Source organism: Myripristis murdjan, chromosome 17 (assembly GCF_902150065.1).
Source record: "Myripristis murdjan chromosome 17, fMyrMur1.1, whole genome shotgun sequence".
NCBI classification, from domain to species: Eukaryota; Metazoa; Chordata; class Actinopteri; order Holocentriformes; family Holocentridae; genus Myripristis; species Myripristis murdjan.
Window position 1 is genome coordinate 4,095,443 of NC_043996.1, and position 19,255 is coordinate 4,114,697.

At 39.9% G+C, this 19,255-nt stretch overlaps 2 protein-coding genes across 2 annotated transcripts in view; one reads left to right on the forward strand and one right to left on the reverse strand.

The window, feature by feature from the left end:
* Window positions 1-11,089, forward strand: part of tgs1 (trimethylguanosine synthase 1) — a 17,051-nt gene extending 5,962 nt beyond the window's left edge. The window contains exons 7-15 of the mRNA XM_030073944.1: window positions 976-1,102; window positions 1,507-1,593; window positions 1,807-1,963; window positions 4,108-4,531; window positions 5,303-5,488; window positions 6,043-6,189; window positions 9,218-9,434; window positions 9,976-10,054; window positions 10,486-11,089. Of these exons, the coding sequence (XP_029929804.1) occupies window positions 976-1,102; window positions 1,507-1,593; window positions 1,807-1,963; window positions 4,108-4,531; window positions 5,303-5,488; window positions 6,043-6,189; window positions 9,218-9,434; window positions 9,976-10,054; window positions 10,486-10,596 (1,535 nt within the window). The 3' untranslated portion in view covers window positions 10,597-11,089. The remainder of the gene's footprint in view (window positions 1-975; window positions 1,103-1,506; window positions 1,594-1,806; window positions 1,964-4,107; window positions 4,532-5,302; window positions 5,489-6,042; window positions 6,190-9,217; window positions 9,435-9,975; window positions 10,055-10,485) is intronic.
* Window positions 11,090-15,899: 4,810 nt separating this feature from the next.
* LOC115375653 (contactin-associated protein-like 2) overlaps window positions 15,900-19,255 on the reverse strand; it is a 48,705-nt gene continuing 45,349 nt past the window's right edge. Inside the window, exons 24-25 of the mRNA XM_030075129.1 lie at window positions 16,989-17,063; window positions 15,900-16,580 (exon numbers count right to left, since the gene is read on the reverse strand). Coding sequence (XP_029930989.1) covers window positions 16,381-16,580; window positions 16,989-17,063 — 275 coding nt within the window. The 3' untranslated portion in view covers window positions 15,900-16,380. The remainder of the gene's footprint in view (window positions 16,581-16,988; window positions 17,064-19,255) is intronic.

Sequence of the window (19,255 nt, forward strand, 5' to 3'; positions counted from 1 at the left end):
AAGGAGGCAATTAGTCCATTTCAAAATGACTACCATCAGTCACCGCTGCTCATATGATACAATACTTTATAATCATAATTCAGAATTTAGACAAACCACTAAATCTTTTCCTATCAGAGTGCCGTGGGCTAAATCAGTTCAAGTGGGGATCCAGGGCTCAATGAGGCTCAAGTTTGGGGTCCAGAATATGAAAAAGTTTGAAAAGCTCTGTGCTAGACTTCATCCTTTGTCTAACGACCAAACAACCAGTTATGTTAGGGTTTCTACATTCCTAGGTTTTTGAATTCTGGAGAACTAGTCAGTATAAGAATACCATAATAATATTCTCATGATCCAGCTCATGCTGTTGTTGATGTTAGTGGTTTTAGACAATCAGAGTGTTAGCTGTAAATACCACATACAACTATTATACAGACTCTGTTATATGTAGGTGTAGGAAATATTGGTGCAATAGGTGGACTATCCAATAATGCCATTTCCAGACTAGTTCTATATGACAAAGTGCAGTAAAGGTTTTAAGGTTGATGTAGTTTGCTCAAATAAAAATGTTGTCAAGACCCCTCAAAGCTTGATAGCATAAAGATAGTGTAGTGATGGATTGTATTTCAGGTTATTTCAAAATTCTTGCAAAAAATGGCTATTTGAGTGAGCACCTCTGTAAATGGCCATGTAATCTTAAACCTACACAGAAAAACTTGTGCCATTCTGATGCAGTTGTGATTATCCTAAAGATCAGCATGAGCCTAAAACCTGAAAGTTTTTTGTAGGCAGCTCTTGTCTCATCCACACAAGAGTAGAAGCTGAATGCTTTCAAACCACCAGGTGCACTTAAGGTGTTGCAAAGGACACCAAGCTCTGAGGCTGCACGACTGTCAGATAATCCACATGTCACTTAGTTAATATAATATAGATTGAGGCTTTCCTAGTTGGTCTGAGTTGTGTTGTTGACTGTATTTTGTCCTCTCATGGGTCTAGGTTCCCTGCAGGGCAGTGGCAGCCTGGACAGTCAGAATGGATCTGGACATAAGAGAATGTCTAATGACAAAGAAGACGATGATGACGACAAAGATCCAGGAGGAGGACAAGCTAAACTGAAAAGGAGGTGACATTTGTTTTGTTTATAAGTTAAACTAAGTGTGATAACCTAAATATATACCAAATTAAAATCCCTAATTTACGATTCGCAGAATCCAGCATACCTGAAAAAAACAGCTCCATTTTTGATCCATCCTTTGCCATCTGTGTAATCAACATAATTGCAATGTGACAGTGTAAACAGTGCAACAAAGATAAAGCATTTATCATGTAAAACTTCCAAGTGAAAAAAATGGCCATATTATTAGTGAATTTTCTGTGCAATGTGCCTTTAGGTACCGGGTTACCATAACCAGGCTCATCCTCACATTTAACTTGTGTTTCCTTGTATGTCATGTTGAGTATATAAGACAACGAGACTAAATAATCATCTTCAAGATGTAGAAATTAATGATGATCATTTCCCTCCAGTCATGAGCTCGATTTGGACGAGAATCCTCAGCTGACAGAAGAGGATGCTTGGAATACACTGGGACTCAAACGCAACCCACACTCTGTGTAAGCTTCATCAGTTCATCCACAGAGATATTTGAATGATGTTGTATCTGAAGTATCTGAATTTACAGCAATATGCTGCATATTCACCGTAATAATTATATAGATGGATGTATGAACGTACATAAAGTCTTGGGTTGTGTAGGCTCCTGTTCTCAAAATGCATATTGAACCAGCTGTCTCCCCTGTATTTATGCATATGCTGGTGTGTGCCAGGTTTGACACTGTGCTCAGGTTTAAATCCAGCTCCAGCCAGAAGCGGCAGGGCCAGCGGTGTAGAAGGAGGGCAGCCAGCCGTGTCAACAAACACACCAGGTTTACTGAGCGGGACGAGGGCAGCGCTCAGCCACACATCAGCACCACCCTCCACAAGGTACTGTCACTCAACATTTGAAGCTTTTACACAGAGAAGCATACAAGGCTGCCGGCTTGTATCGATCCCTGTTATGTGAGTCCACATGGTGGTGAAATATCCCCATACGGTGCTCTGTACTCCCCTGGACTGCTAATCCACAATACTACATTCCTTTCTCTCATTTCACTTCAATAGTGCAGCAAAACACTTTTAGTACAAAAACAAACATGAACAAGGAGGATTGTGCCAATAGAAAAAACAACAAGTCCTGGTACCCATTTTTCCTCATTTAATTGCAATTATTTGTGGAAGTACTATTAGGGTGTGTCTTCCTGGCACAAGGCTACCATGTGGAAGCTTCCTGCAGACGCTACCTGCTGGATGTAGGAAAATAACAGGAAAAGTGCCATTTAATGTCCTCAAAACATGGGTACCAAGACTTGTGTTTGTTTTCTTGGCATAATCTCCATATTTGTGTTCATTTATGTACAAGTGATGTTTTTGGGAGCTTTTTTGCTGCACAATGGAAGTGAATGAGGAGATAGGAATACAGTATTGTGGACTATCAACCCAGGGGAGCACTGATCAACCAATGAGGAGATTTCACCACCAAGGTAAGTTATACAACCTCACACTCTACCAAAGCTAAATTTTGCTGACATTAAATTTTGCTTTTAAAGTCAGGTTTCTCCTATAATGTGACTGAAAAGATGCTGCTGGAAAAAATTTTTGTATGGGAGGCAAAATGGGAGCAGATCCAGCTGATCAGTCCAGATTTGTAAGAAACTGGATTCACTTCAGCAACAAATTTGTTCATCTTTCTTCTTTTTCTTTATTTATTCTTTATTTTTATATTTTTTCTAATCAATAGAGGCTGACACAGGTTTAATAGATAGTTTACTGTCCTTTATGAACGAGCATTTTCCCCCAGTCGGTACTCATCACATAAAAATGAAATACAGCACAGAACATGCCACCACAATACAGAAACAAGGATCAGATATCTCAGGACACGTATGTGTTTCAGTGGGGGGGTGGCTTGAAAAGTACTGGCTCAGCAAGCCCTCCAACATCTGAAGGAGTCACTGTTGTCTTATACCACTGACAGAGAGGAAAAATGGGAATTTAAAAAGTTACTGACTGTGGCTTTATCTAAAAATAAATGAGAAATTTAAAAATACAGCCTAATGAAGACGGAAGAAGCAGTCTGGTCGTTCGCTCTGCTCCAGTCTCATTTCTTTGCTGTAGCTGTTGATCAACTCGTTCTGGGTGTCAGGCAAAGGAAATATCAGAAACACACTCACACAGACAGCTGACCTTGGGATGAGAGGGAAGCTGAGGTAGATCAGCAGGAGTACAACTATTTTTATTCATGTGCTGAGGGTGCAGAATTAGGACCTGATCTTCCAGGAGAGAGACAAAATAAAATATCTCAAGGTTTCTTCCACAGCATTTTCCTTTTCTTGATCTTTTTTCTTTTTTTTGGTTGTATTGGCTCCCTTCATTTCTGCTCTACACTATATCAAAGGATTTCTCCATGTAGCACAGGCTGTGTGAATTGTGCAGTGCACCATGAAAGTTTTAGTCCATAGGAACCTTGAGCTGAACAGATACTATGGAAACAATGGAAACAAAATCAAATACAATGGAAAACAAAAAAAGCACCAAAAGCAAGTAGAGCCGATGCAAACAGAACAGATACAGTGTGGTGGAAAAACTCCCTAACTGAACCACTACTGCAATAAAGACACATGGCAGCTAATGCTAATCAGTGGCATTATTTAAAAAAAAAAAAAAAAAAAAAAAATCTTAAATAAGTCTTGTGACAACAGAACATGGTTTCTGATAGCCGTACGTCAGGCCTCCACCAAAAGAAACTCCTCTGCTGACTCGGTGAGCTCAGTGAATGTGCACAGCTGTTGCCTTGGCAAGGGGAACCACCTGGAAATACTCCAACATGTCATGAATCATGGATGTATCAAGAAATCATAAACCAAAGGTCACGAACCAGCGGCCCTTGTGAGTTCTACCCAGTTCTATTTGACCAAGACTGTAAATCAGCTCTGTTTGTGCCAATTCGTGTCCCCAGTTGAGTTCAACCAGGTAGGACTTAGGACATGAAATAGAGAAGACTTAATTGATGGTGACTGTTTGTCTCCCAGGTACAGAACTTCCTTCAGATGGTCCAGAGAGAGACACAGATCACCTCATGTGACCCGAATCAGATGGGAACAGGAGGAGGAGACGGCAAACAGGAGCTGCAGGATGAATCCTCACCTTTTGGAGATGTGGCAGAAAAGCAAGAGAGGGATGAAGAGAAAAGGACAGGAGAGATGAATATCACTTTGGGTAGAAATGAAGAGGCTGAAGAGGAAGAGTATCCTAGTCCTCTGCCTAGTACAGAACCAGACAGGAGGACTCAGTCCAGTGCCTCCTTCAACTCCTCTGCTTGGACTGTCAGCACTGGCCAGGAGAATGAAGAGGAGGAGGAGGAGGAGGAAGAGGAGGAGGAGCAGCCCGGCAGACAGTTAGTGTGTCTGGAAATCCCTGACTTTCTGCTGTCAGATCAACCAGAAGACAACACAGGTATGTTTACCTGCAGGCACACACTATGTATCAGCTGCTGTTGCAAGAAAAAAAATTTCACATGTTGTTATATCTCCATTTATTACAGAAAAACAGGGTGTATATTTTTTTATTGATATTTCACCTTTTTTTGTTTGTTGGTTTTTGGTTTTTTGAAAGAATTGTTTTACCCAAAATGAGCATTCAGACATTTTCTGCTCAGCCCCATGTCCATCCAAATCCCATCATCAGATGTCTTCAGGACCACCAACAACACACTGGGTTGGGTCCTTAAAATCTTATTCAGCGTAATATCTAATATCTGAATAAATTGATCATCTTTTTTCCAAAGTGAGCGGTTGTATTCTACAGCTCTGATATCATTTTTCTTTCATCCAGCCGTTGGTTTCCTTTCATTCCAGTATTGTATGAAAATGAATTTTCAGAGGCTTCAAACTTTCCTCTCACCAGCATTCCATCACCGTAAAGAAAGTCGTCCACATTAGTTTTCCTGAAAGCAGCAGCACTGTTATGTGTTGAGATAGCTGAAATTGGTGCAGTCAAACAGTCTCTTCACTAGAAAATAGTCCCTTGGAAAATGTTTGATTTACACAGCCAATTATCAGCTCTGCAGTTCAGTTCAAATATGTAAATCAAGGGATTTGGATTATATATTGTGAAACCTGTAGTACCTTTGCATAATTAGCACAGCGGTTTGTTGCAATGTAAAACTGGCAAAACATTCAAAATCATTGGTATTAGACCTAATGTGATGAAGTGAACTGTTTGTAGAGCGGTCTGAGGGTGTGAAGGGCGTGGAGAAGCAGAAGAAGAGGACCAAGCGAGCGAGGGTGCGGCGGAGGGGTGGATGTGGAGAGATGCCGGCGGAGATGGCAGCTGAGCCCGAGCTGGCTAAATACTGGGCTCAGCGCTACCGGCTCTTCTCCCGCTTCGATGAGGGAGTCAGGCTGGACCGCGGTGAGTCACACACAGCACGCATGACGTCATTCATCACATTTTATCCCATAGCGGCTTCAGTTTGATAAAACATCCCGAACAATCCTAAATTGAAACCTAAAAAGTTATAAATAGTACACTAAGCACAAAATAAGCTGAAAGGGGTTTAGTGAACATTTTCTCATGAAATACATACTGTCATATGTATTGTCATTTCTTTTCTAAGTACTATACTATGAAATCTGAGCTTTTCTCTATATACAGTGTTCTAAATTACTCAAAACAGTTTTCACAAGTCCCTCAGCTGTCAGCAGAGATTTAGTTATTCATCATGTTCAAACAAGAAAATAAACTTTGATTTGCATTATGTTCATTGTGTGTCCATATTTTTCTTCACCTTTAAGAGATTGGACGTAAGAACCTGTTTTTTATGGTACAGTTTTTTTCTTCTGTTTTTTCTTTTTTTGAACAGACATACATGTATCTCCCACTTTGTCTTTCTCTCTGTGTGTTTGTCTGTCTCTCTCACACACATATGTATCATATCATTGATGTTGCTGTGTGGTGTGTTTCAGAGGGCTGGTTCTCCGTCACACCAGAGAAGATTGCTGAGCACATCGCCCTCAGGGTCGACCACAAGTTCTCCAACTCCCACCTGGTCATAGATGCCTTCTGCGGGGTCGGAGGAAACGCCATCCAGTTTGCTCTAACTGGCAAGAGAGGTAGGCCGTGTGTGTGTGTGTGTGTGTGTGTGTGTGTGTGTGTGTGTGTGTGTGTGTGTGTGTTTGTGAGTGTGTGTGTGTGTGTGTGTGTGTGTGTGTGTGTGTAGTTATAAGTGAGAACTTTTTCTTTGTTGTAATCTTGGCCACCTAACATTTTAAAGGTCTGACTGTTTAGTGCGAAATACATGTTTCCGGATAAGATTCAGAGACAGTCTGATCTGCTTAACATATAATGCTTCTCTTGCTCTACCTGGCAACCCACATGAAACATAATGATCAGCACAAACTGGCTCAAACCTGAAAATGGATATGACAGATCTGAGAAGTAGGATATTTTTATGTCAGTTTATATATATATATATATATATATATATATATACACAGTACAGGCCAAAAGTTTGGACACACCTTCTCATTCAATGCGTTTTCTTTATTTTCATGACTATTTACATTGTAGATTCTAACTGAAGGAATCAAAACTATGAATGAACACATGTGGAGTTATGTACTTAAAAAAAGGTGAAATAACTGAAAACATGTTTTATATTCTAGTTTCTTCAAAATAGCCACCCTTTGCTCTGATTACTGCTTTGCACACTCTTGGCATTCTCTCGATGAGCTTCAAGAGGTAGTCACCTGAAATGGTTTTCACTTCATAGGTGTGCCTTATCAGGGTTAATTAGTGGAATTTCTTCGCGTTATCAATGAGGTTGGGACCATCAGTTGTGTTGTGCAGAAGTCAGGTTACTACACAGCCGACAGCCCTATTGGACAACTGTTAAAATTCATATTATGGCAAGAACCAATCAGCTAACTAAAGAAAAATGAGTGGCCATCATTACTTTAAGAAATGAAGGTCAGTCAGTCCGGAAAATTGCAAAAACTTTAAATGTGTCCCCAAGTGGAGTCGCAAAAACCATCAAGCGCTACAACGAAACTGACACACATGAGGACCGACCCAGGAAAGGAAGACCAAGAGTCACCTCTGCTTCTGAGGACAAGTTCATCCGAGTCACCAGCCTCAGAAATCGCAAGTTAACAGCAGCTCAGATCAGAGACCAGTTAAATGCCAAACAGAGTTCTAGCAGCAGACCCATCTCTAGAACAACTGTTAAGAGGAGACTGCGCCAATCAGGCCTTCATGGTCAAAATAGCTGCTAGGAAACCACTGCTAAGGAAAGGCAACAAGCAGAAGAGATTTGTTTGGGCCAAGAAACACAAGGAATGGACATTAGACCAGTGGAAATCTGTGCTTTGGTCTGATGAGTCCAAATTTGAGATCTTTGGTTCCAACCGCCCTGTCTTTGTGAGACGCAGAAAAGGTGAACGGATGGATTCCACATGCCTGGTTCCCACTGTGAAGCATGGAGGAGGAGGTGTGATGGTGTGGGGGTGTTTTGCTGGTGACACTGTTGGGGATTTATTCAAAATTGAAGGCACACTGAACCAGCATGGCTACCACAGCATCCTGCAGCGACATGCCATCCCATCCGGTTTGCGTTTAGTTGGACCATCATTTATTTTTCAACAGGACAATGACCCCAAACACACCTCCAGGCTGTGTAAGGGCCATTTGACCAAGAAGGAGAGTGATGGAGTGCTGCGGCAGATGACCTGGCCTCCACAGTCACCGGACCTGAACCCAATCCAGATGGTTTGGGGTGAGCTGGACCGCAGAGTGAAGGCAAAGGGGCCAACAAGTGCTAAACACCTCTGGGAACTCCTTCAAGACTGTTGGAAAACCATTTCAGGTGACTACCTCTTGAAGCTCATCCAGAGAATGCCAAGAGTGTGCAAAGCAGTAATCAGAGCAAAGGGTGGCTATTTTGAAGAAACTAGAATATAAAACATGTTTTCAGTTATTTCACCTTTTTTTAAGTACATAACTCCACATGTGTTCATTCATAGTTTTGATTCCTTCAGTTAGAATCTACAATGTAAATTTTGAAGGTAGTTTGAAGGTACAATGTAAATTTTGAAGGCTATTTTAAAGGTAGTTTTTTTTTTTAGTTTAATTGCAAAATATCAACCCTACAGTACATGTCTTTATTACAATTGTTTGATTACTTAATTTGATTCTTTGCAACAAATGTGTGTTTTTGTGTATCAAATAAATATTTGTCAATATATAGATACTAGATGGTTTTTATTCCAAACTAGTCCATTAAATTCCCAATCCTTTGGCAAATTCATGACATTCCAGAGATGCAAAAGGCCTTAGGGAAGTCAGAGAATATCGGAATTTTACAAATGGGTCACTTTGTAGGAATGTAGCAGAGTGTGTTTTCCGACTTGTTTCACACATTCATTGCACTGAGTCGCTGCAACTTAGGCTGTTATTCCGCTGGCACTTTGGGCCACACTGAGTCAAAACATGCCATGCTGATTTGCATTTCCCTATAGTGACACTCATGAAAATTGTTTAATAGTTGATAATCTAAGCTTGTAAAAAATGATTTCTTTCAGTGAATCTCTGCTACACTAACATTGTCCATGTGAAGCAGCCATCTCGAGCTGGTCTTGTTGATTTTCCTGAAAATAAAGCACTTGTGTGTGGCTCTGGAGAAGGGAGGAAACATTAGTCAGTATACCCACAGGCTACTGGCAGGGTTTTGCTGTTAGTTAAAGACACACCTTCAGGCGGCTAGCCATGTTGTGATGGAGACGCAGATCCCGGTAGCGCTGGGCTTACGTGCTGAGTCACACTGAGTCTGGCCAGTCAAGCACTCCTGTTAGTTTACACAGTGAAAAGTTGTGTAATTTTGGGCCACAGTGGGAACTTAATGTTCTTCTGGGTCTCCTCCTGCCAATCGGGTGGACTCGAGACTCCAAAAGGCCCACAGGTATCGATGGGACTATCTGTCCATCGTTGTCAGTCCAATAATGGACTGATGTCGGTCAGGGTGCATCAGAGCATCATGGGATAGGCCTCAGCCCACCACCCTAAAACAGTAGTTGGAAAAAAACTATTACTGAATGAATGTTTACTGCCCCTTCACTTGCCTGTTGTTTTGTGTTTCCCTTTCAGTTCTGGCCATCGACATCGACCCGGTGCGCCTGGACTTGGCACGCCACAACGCCAGGGTTTATGGCGTTGCTGACCAAATAGACTTCCTACAGGGGGATTTCTTGCAGCTGGCACCCGGTCTCCATGGTGATGTGGTTTTCTTGGCCCCACCATGGGGAGGACCAGACTACCTGACCGCCGATGTGTTTGACATCAAGACCATGATAGAGCTTGATGGATATCCTTTGACGTGTTACATTACATGTTTGGCCCATTTACAACAAAGCATTTTGCATACAATCTAAATGCAGCTGTACTTCATGTTCTTTACTTCTCCCTATTTGTAGTTTGACAAATTTGATTAGTTATGTTCAATCAGAAATTTGGTGCTTTTTCTGCTGTGCTGCTTAATGTGGTTGTTCATTTGCATTGTAGATCTTAAGATCTTAAAGAAGGTCTTACAAAGTGTTAAGTTTGGCTTTTTGAGGTATGATTTCAGCATAGTGAAAGAACATTATTTGTTGTATTTAAAGCCAGTGGTGGTGGTTGATGCTCATACAATCCTACAGGAATATAAGCAGTGAAAGCTCTACCTTAAATATTACTTACCCTTCATTCCCTTTGACTTTCTTAGTAGACATGCCTTAAAGTAAATAGTAAATAGTGTCTATAGGTCCTAATTCACAGGTGACCATTTGTGTACATGTAAGTAAGATAACAGTGTCAATGTAAATGAGCTATGGCCACAACATCTGGTGTTTCTTCTTAACGGGTGACACTTTTGAGATCTTCCGCTTGTCCAGACTGATATCAGATAACATCGTGTACTTCCTGCCTCGCAACGCTGACATGGACCAGGTCTGGATGCTCATTCATGCCTCTGTGTGTGTGTGTGTGTGTGTGTGTGTGTGTGTGTGTGTGTATATGTGTGTGTGATGAGGTAGTTGAAGCTCAGGAGAGTTCAGGAACACAGAATGTTTGATTCATACAGACGGCTGATAGATTAAGCCAGAACAGCTTCAGTGCTCCTCTTCATAGATTCTCCAGGTGTCTGCTGGAGGGACAGAATACCATTCTTCCAAAAGATATTTGTCTGTTAACTTGTCACCATCTGTACATTATCTACACCACAACCTTTTAAGATACAATACTTTTATGTTTAGACATTATTGGAGTACAGCCAATTCTCCAGTGGCCTTCATGATGGAGCAAGACCTGGTTGGGAGGAGATTTGTGTCCCAAGTGAGAAGCCTATGTACTGATTTATCTGGATTTTTGTTTCATCCCAGATCGCTTCTCTGGCTGGTCCAGGAGGAAAGGTGGAGGTGGAGCAGAACTTCCTCAACAACAAGCTGAAGACCATAACTGCTTACTTTGGCAGCCTGATCAAGTCAGACTGATTCCCCCATGAAGATTGTCTTCTTCTGCTAACATTAAAATCAAGCAAAGATCTGCTTCCTGCAGTGACCTAATGGGCTGCATTCATATTCATTTCAGTTCACTCCATCCATAACGTACCTTTTGTCAGCAATTCCAGAACTAAAAACTTTTGTTAAAGTCAAGTGTAAGTCCAGTAATATGTAAGGATGTTATTGGAAGCAACATTGTAAATGTTAGTGGATTTCCTGAAAATGTCGACTCTTCAGAAAATCAGCCTTGTTTCCAGTTTGACCACCATGCGTTTCTGACTTTATCCAGTGGGCGTTGCTTAAAAGCAGCGGTGGAGGCACGGAATTCCCAAGATTGGAGATCTACCGTTTTAACATAACAGCAGCAATCTGTCTTTTCTTTCTGATTTTTAGTGTACTTTTATTTTATAGTAAAAAATATTTTTATTACGTTGTTTTATATTGTCTGTCACAGCCAATAAATCTATATTTTTATTATGATGTATCTGTGGCCATACATGTTTTTAGACAGTCTTTTAGGACTCCAAGTTGACTTTCAGTCAGCCGTAGACACCCATTTGAAGTGAAGTGTGTATATATCTATATCTGTAACTTTTCCCAGTAATTTAATTTGTTTCATTTGCAAAAATAGTTTTTGGACCCCTGGAACCCAAACTGAAACCACTATATTAAGACAAACAAGGCCAACAGTCATTATGGCAAGGCTTGTTTATTGATTACTAATAAGACAAAAATCACATTACATTATTGAGTCTCAGGCCTGGTCTAAGTGAACTGCAGTACCAGCAGAATGAGGTTCACTTCAGGTAACATGATGATAAGCCACTTCAAAAGGAGAATCCAGATTGCAATGAAATCAACAAATGAAGGAAAGAAACAAATCGGTAAAGAATGTATATGTGTAAGAAATGTAGAAAATATGAAATAGTTGCACTAAAAAGAGTCAAATGTGGATGGTAGTGCTGTGTGCTTGGAGTTGAGGTCAGGAAGTCTCAGTACATCACATGCCTATGGAACAGAAATACAACTTGATAAGCAACTGATCCCTAATGAAGAGTCTACCATCGTCTGCATACATGATAATAAAGCATTGCATTGTGCAAATAGTGGGGTGTGATACATTTCCTGGCTGGAGAAAAAAATATTAAAAAATAGCTGGTCATGCTGTGTCATCTAACATGTTTGGTTATTTTTATTTGTGTTTTATTTTATTTTTATTTTTTATTTTATTATTTTTTTTTTGTTCCCTGTAACTGAAAGTTTATGTATATTGCTTTAAAAGTGCACGGTTGTCAGTCTGAAAATGATATGTGTTGAATCCATTTTTTTTTTCCAAACAGTACTCCTCCCAATGCAAGCTGGTTGTAAGTCTTACCGACTCAGCACAAGCTACCAGAGATAAACAGGAAGAGCAATATTTTGACCAAAAATCCACTTTTCCTTTTCCATTTTTAATTTTAATTTGATTCATATTTGATTCCTACCTTACCTTCTAAACTGGAAAAAAATGAAACCACCATCCATTGCATGTTTTTACATGTACAGCTACAGTAATGACTATGTGTGTTCGTGTGTATATATAAATCTATACATACATATATGTGATGGTAACAAAATTGTAGGCTGCTTTTACAAAGGAATGGGAATGAGATTTTTTCCAAACATTTGGTTAAGAAAAAGCCATTAGACACCAGAGTGGAAACAAATCTGTTGCGCATGTTAATCCAACCAGGCCCTCTGTTATAAATCCTGCAAACCTGTATTATACAAACTGATCAGCAAGTCCTTGTCATCAGAGAATCATCAGTTAATACTGAACTAGCATTTCATGATTATGAGTAGTCGGAAAAGTTTACTTTGAAATCACTTTCAAACGCCCTGAATATTGTAATCTCCCCTGGAACTCTTCTCTCAGTAATCTGATGACTTTGTGGTGTCTTTGTGGAGTTGTTTCCTTCAAAAATAGAATATGCTGTTTCTTAAATCACACAGCACTTGATTAAGTGAGGCGTTGGTCATATGGTTTTTAGCATTAGGACAAGCCTTTTCCCCTCTGTAGATGCCTAAGAGGATTATATCTGTACATTCAAAGTGTTGACGGTGTGATCCTGTTTCCTGTGTAAATGCAGCCTGGGTGCTGTGGAACAGAAGGCAGAACTGGATGATTTCTGAAGGCACACATACTCTGTCACATGTACTAATAAAGAAAACACGGCTTCGGCACTTGTGTACCTTAACAGGTGAATCTGAACAGAACCTGTGTTGACAAGCTGTGTTAACAAGGAAACACTGGAGTTTCTGTTGTTGTGGATGATCAGATTTGAAACAATAACCAGATAGGTTTGTGTAAATCCAGCCACTGGCCTGCGGTCAAGATGGACCTCACCCCTCACTATGACTGAAACCTGCTGAAACTACATTTACACACAAAATCAAACACACAGTTCAGCCCTCGCGTGCCTGACCCCAGTGCAGCTACCAGTGTGTGCTCCGCTGTCAAGGAAATCTTTTTATTATTTTTACTTTTTTTATTTATTTAATTTCCTTCATTATTTATAATGTTCCAATTTATAGACAGTGTTGTAGGGTCCACAAATTATCAGGTCTAGATATTGATAGCTGGGTTTCCATTCAAGGGTTTTGTAATAATAACAATAATAATAATAATGAAAATAATAATAATAATGATAATTTGTTGTTAGTATTGTTGTTAGTATAAGTATTGATTTATTTTGTCCACATTATGTTGCATCAAATTACATAAACTGAATAGAAATGCTTATTTTTTTGTAATGTTTCCTCAATATTCTAGACAGTAAACTCACTAAAATGTGAAAATAAAATAAAATGAAGAAAAATAAATAACTGCCTATAGTGATATTTTGGGCTACTCATATTTGACATGATAAGCCTCATAAATGGTTTAATATTACTGCGTGACTTTTCAAAGATGGCTACAGACTTTATGAAATGTCTGTAAAATATGTCCGCCACAAATACAGCTGTTTCTTCACGCTCAGTCTCTTTGTGTGTGGAGGAGCGTCAGTTGGTCCGTGCTGAGTATCATAAACATTGCTACCAGGTATACAACTCCATCACAGCTGGACGTTTAGAGTTGAAGCATTTAGAACACTGCCAAGTGCATTTATTTAATAGATGAGAGACCGTCTACCTCTCTAGAGGAGGTCTGACCACCAGGTGGTCTCACATAACACCCAGGGAACTAGACAAGCCAACACTCTACCAAAGTTCAATCTGACTAAGTATGACCAACATTAGTCAACCCTCAAGAGGCAACCTCAGTGCTGATCAGTTCTTAAATGACATTATTTCTGGTGGCATTTTGCCCCTTAACATTCAGGAGGTTGATTTATACAGCCAGCTAATGGAAACATTTTATTCACTGTATTTGTGTGTGTGAGTTGGATGGAAGTACAGTTAATATTGATTGATGTAGATGGTGTACAACTCATTTTTTTGTGAATACTACTTTGCCTTCTGCTCCTATTTCATTTCATTTATTTGATGACCTCCAGTGTCTGGATTTGCACCTGCTGTCATCTGGTTGGATTAGACAGCCGTCACATGCCTTAAGTTTTCATTTTGAATCCTTACTGTTTTTTGTCCTTTTTTTTTTTTTTAATTTTGAACAGTCCATTTCTAGAAGGGATGGATCATCCAGTGTCAGATTTTTGGTGATTTTACTGGTTATTTCAAGAGAAAGCATCACATGTTTCAAGACACAGCCAGAACAGACACATAACAAGAGGGAAAAAAATTGATGCTACAGTGTGGGTGTTGGAAAACAAAAAATAAAAAACAAAAAAACAATGCATCTGTTGTACAATAACAGCATGCTGTTACTCTCTAAACATACATGGAAAATTAATGCGGTGCATCAAATAAATACAATAACAGTACAATCAAATGTCTTCTAGGATGTAAGCTGTAGGTTAGTACATGGGTAGGCAGGCATTCTTTTTTCCAGAAGTTTCATTCATCTTGCATCATGAAAGTCAAAGGGCCAGTTCAGCTTTTAAGAAGTCTGCCAGATTTACCAGGAGCTGCGAGTCCTTTCAGTCCATCCAAAATGTTAATAAAAACTTCTTTTTGATATGGTTTAGGTAAGTAGCACAGTCGTGGTGGGGTTAAAAAGTTTGCAATCATACTTAAATGTGCATTAAGTCAGTTTTTACGTGACTGCCTTGTTTGTTAGTAGCAGGCCACCGTAACTAAAGGGACAATGTGTGTGGGGGCTATGCAGGCGTAGTGTCGTTGCAATTCTTCTTGGTCACTGATAGGGGGCAATAGAGGTCATACATTCATTGATGCCCCTTTTAATTACAATTATGATACTCTGATGCATTATGGGGAAAGAACAAGTGCTTTTACCACTTTTTCACATTGCAAAATCCAAAATGATGGACTAAAAGGAGCCGAGTCATGGTCCGTTTCATTCTTGAAAAGCTGAACTAACCGCTGAGGGACTCATTTGGCAGCAAAGCCCAAAGCAGAACAGCGTACAGTGTGAGCTAAACCTTAAAGATGCAGACGGTCGCTCCCGTTATGTGGATGCAAAAATAAATACAAGTGTCACTGTTTTCCTTTTTCTCCATTCACAGTCCAAAGGATGCTGTCAAAGTAGTGGCTGTAGTAAGAGTTTTTATTTAAGTTCAACTGCGCCATCTCCTACAACTACACATACACACATACCTACCCACACACACACACACACACACACACACACCCACACATACCAAGAATACTGTAGCTAAAACTAAATCTAAGACTAAAACTAAGCATTTCAGTGAAATAAAATAAGTACAAAAATTAAGGCTAATGAAAAAAATGAGACCAAAGACTGAAATAAGATCAAATATAAACCTACATTTTTGAGTCTTTGAGCATTGCTACACTGTGAGTGAAGTGGAGGATAAACGGACCATAAATATCAAAAATCAATATTTATCATGACCATATAAATTTTTCTGTCAGTATGTGCATAAAACCAACATCCTCTATGAAGGCATATGAGCTGAGATATTTATATCTGAACTAAAATTAAAGAAAAAATAAAATACATGTGAGCCTTTGTGAACAAAATATAATTTCAAACAATAATAATGATAATAAAAATAAATAATAACAATAATGATAATAATACTGATAATAATGATAAATTGAAAAGTAAATCAAATATAAAATATAAATAATAGAAAATATACCTGTAATAAATCATAATAAATAAAAAAAATAGTAATAACAGCAAATGTAAACATACTCACACAGGGGCACACACACACACACACACACACACACACACACACACACACACACACACACACACACACACACACACACACACACACAAACACAGTACACACACTCACACAAAGCAGTCCAAGTGAAGCGGAGCATCTCCTTGTAGGACTCATTTACTTATAATTCCTCACAAGTCGTCACACATCCAAGGCTGGTATCTTAAGGGCACCTCTGCCCACAATGCACCACTCGAACGTCTGAAGACTGTCATGCTGTCACGCCGTCCACTGTAAATGAAGTCAAGATAAACCGCTCCACATATCCATTGGACTCAGTGAGTCATCACTGTGCCCTATGCCTCATAACAACATTGTAATGCCATGGTGTCCCCTGTCAGTGAAGTTTTTAGATAAACTGCTCGGCACATCCACAAAAGCCTCGGATGTCCTCCTCACCACTATCCCCCGTGCTTAGTTACTACATCCTAATGTCATGGTGTCCACTGTCCGCTGATCAGATGAACCACTCCTTCTTGCTTTCGTCGATGGTTTCGGTGAAAGCAGGATCATTGACGATGATCGCCGCGTCGGCGCAGTCTGCCGACTCCGCCCCCTTCGCCTCGTTGGTATGATAGGAGCCTTTGTGACGGAACATGTGGCGAATCACAAACACCAGGATGCACAAGATGGTGAAGATCACCACGGCGATGATGCCTGAAATTAAAACATACAAGGGCCTCGATTGTTTAAAAAGGTCTTAAACTGCTGGCTTGTCTAGCTCCCTGGGTGTTGTATGAGCCTACTTGGTATTGAAATATCTTCACTAGCTGCTCTGTGCTCCCCTGGGCTGCTGATCCATACTACTGGAGTTTTAGCTCTCCATTCACTTTCACAGCAAAACAGCTCCCAAAACAACACTTTTAGCAGATAAACGAACATGAACAAAGTGGATTATGACAATATAAAAATCAAATCCTGGTGCCTTGCTCGAATGCTTTCAGTAAAGGCTAGTTGTTGAGAGAAAATAATTCTTTGTTGTTGGTAATGGTAAGTTGTTACCTTCAAGCTATGAGTCTGTTTCTCCACAGATAAATAAGCTATTTTTGTCAATAAAAACCTTACCTCCAATTATGGCAGAGTTGCGATCCACTCCGTCTCCACTGGCTTTTTCCTCACTTAAAGGGAAAATGGCTCCAGCTGGGAAAACAGAATCAGTCTGTCATACATTTGAAAACACAAACAAACTCTCACAGGTGTCAAAGTACCAAATCTGGATTTTTATTGACTGATTGTTTTATGGATTACTCTTGCCAGAAGACTGCCTATGAAAGTGTTTGGCTAGCTGGTAGCAGATTAATTTCAAGTGTCCTCATTTTGAGACAGGGTAAGCTATGTCATTTTAGAACTGTTAGAAGGTTTGATTAAGATTTCCACTTCCATTTTCCCATTCTTTTTTTCAAATTTATTAGTTTAACTTTATTTCATCTTTTGGATCTTGTTCTGTCTTACTAGATATTCTTAACTTTTTTTTTTTTTTTTTAAATCTATTATATATTTTTTTACTTTTCATTTATTTTCCCATTTTGTGTACTGATGTTTTTTATTTTTTATGTAATTTCCACATGAGAAAAAATGAAAGGATATTTTGGACTTAAATGTATATATAATTGGCTGGGAGAATCCTTTGGTAATAAAGTACACACCCATCAGCCCTGCATGGGTTTGAATCTCAAGGTGAGCATCCACCTCATGCTAGTTAAGACTTTGTTAGTTTAAGGCCCATGATTGACGACTGGATTGACGACCTGCTCAGGAAATTTCCCTGCCTTGCCAATGGATGCTGGGACAGGCTCCAGCCCCCTGTGGACCCAATTAGAAATAAGCATGTATGGAATACAATAAGGATAGAAGGGTAAACAGATAGATAGACATATACAGATAGAGGCGGGATGCTGGGGTAGACAGAAGGCTGGTCAGATGGTGTCTCCATAGGTGTGTTGGTGCACACTGATCCACACAAACCTGTAATACACTCAGTATGTGAGTGTAGTGGGGAGCTGGGTGAAAGGATGGATTCATGCAGCGCTCTCGCAGGCTCCTAGACTGCATTAATATTTGTGTATGTGTGTGCATCGCATTTACATGACAGGGGACCTGCAGGTGTCTGAAAAAGTCCTACATGATCTAAAAATGAGGCCTTAGAAGGTTATTAAAAAGTCTTAAATCCAGTTACGAGATAGTTTATTTCAGTTTCTTATTTTTCTCTAACAACGGGGGCCTGCACTGCGTGTCCACTCTTTGATTATGCTGGAAAGGGATTCATGACTTTGGCAGTAAACAGTTCCCAAAGAAACAGCAGAGTGGAAACCTTGTAAAATCAAAACAAAGTTATCTGCATGGACAGAATAGACCGCACTAGGGGTAAGTGGGGAAATATCTTTTTTATGTTTAACAATATATAGTTTAACAATACATTTTCCGGTGTCCCTTTTTTATTCTGTTTATTTATAGTTGTACAGTTTTCATTGCTCAGACTTAGGTTAGTTTTGCCAAATTTCGTAAATTTGATTTTTATACTGGTTTGAATTTAAACTACAGGCAGTATAAAAGGTCTTAAAAACTGAAATTCTGTACTCTAGTTCTGTGAGTTTGTATGTGTTTGTGTTTGTGTGTATCTGTGTACTTTCACGTTTTTTTTGCTCATGCCCATCTTCATTTGTGTCTCTTCTGGCATGTGCCCAGAAAGGTAGTGTTGTGATCAATTTAAATCATTTTTTTGCCACCAAAGTATTATCCACAAGAAAGAAATAGATTTTTAGAACCCATGAGTGGCTGCAGGAATCCTATGTGCACTCATTTACTAGAGCATACTAGACCCATTCCTTTAGGTTTTGCGTTTCCAGGCCCGTTTCCACTGAAGAAGTTCCTGGTAGTATTTGGGGTGCATGAACTACTACAGAAACATCCTCTCGCATGGCCCTCTCAACTGAGGAAGGTTCCTGTAAAGTTACCGGGCTCTGGATGTGACGTAATCGTTGTGCGACCATTTTGACCGGGACGTCAAAATGAGTGTTGCTAAAAAAGCGTGTTGTTAGTGTTAGCTAACGTTAGCTAGCACGTTAGCGTTAGCTTGGCACTGTTGGTCGTATTGCTAGGGACGCGTTAGCTAACGTTAGCGTCCCTAAAAATGTCGGCTATTTTGTCGCTTTCTGTTGACACCACATCCCGCCTTGAGTATATCCAATCAGCACTAAGTAAACCCCAAGCCCCACCCAGGAGTTTTTCAGGGCCGTTCTGAGTACCTACCCCAAGGCAAGGACTTGTTTAGCCTGTAGCCTGTAAAAGTTCCGGAACTGTGCCCTTCGGGGGTGGTTCCGGCAGTGGAGACA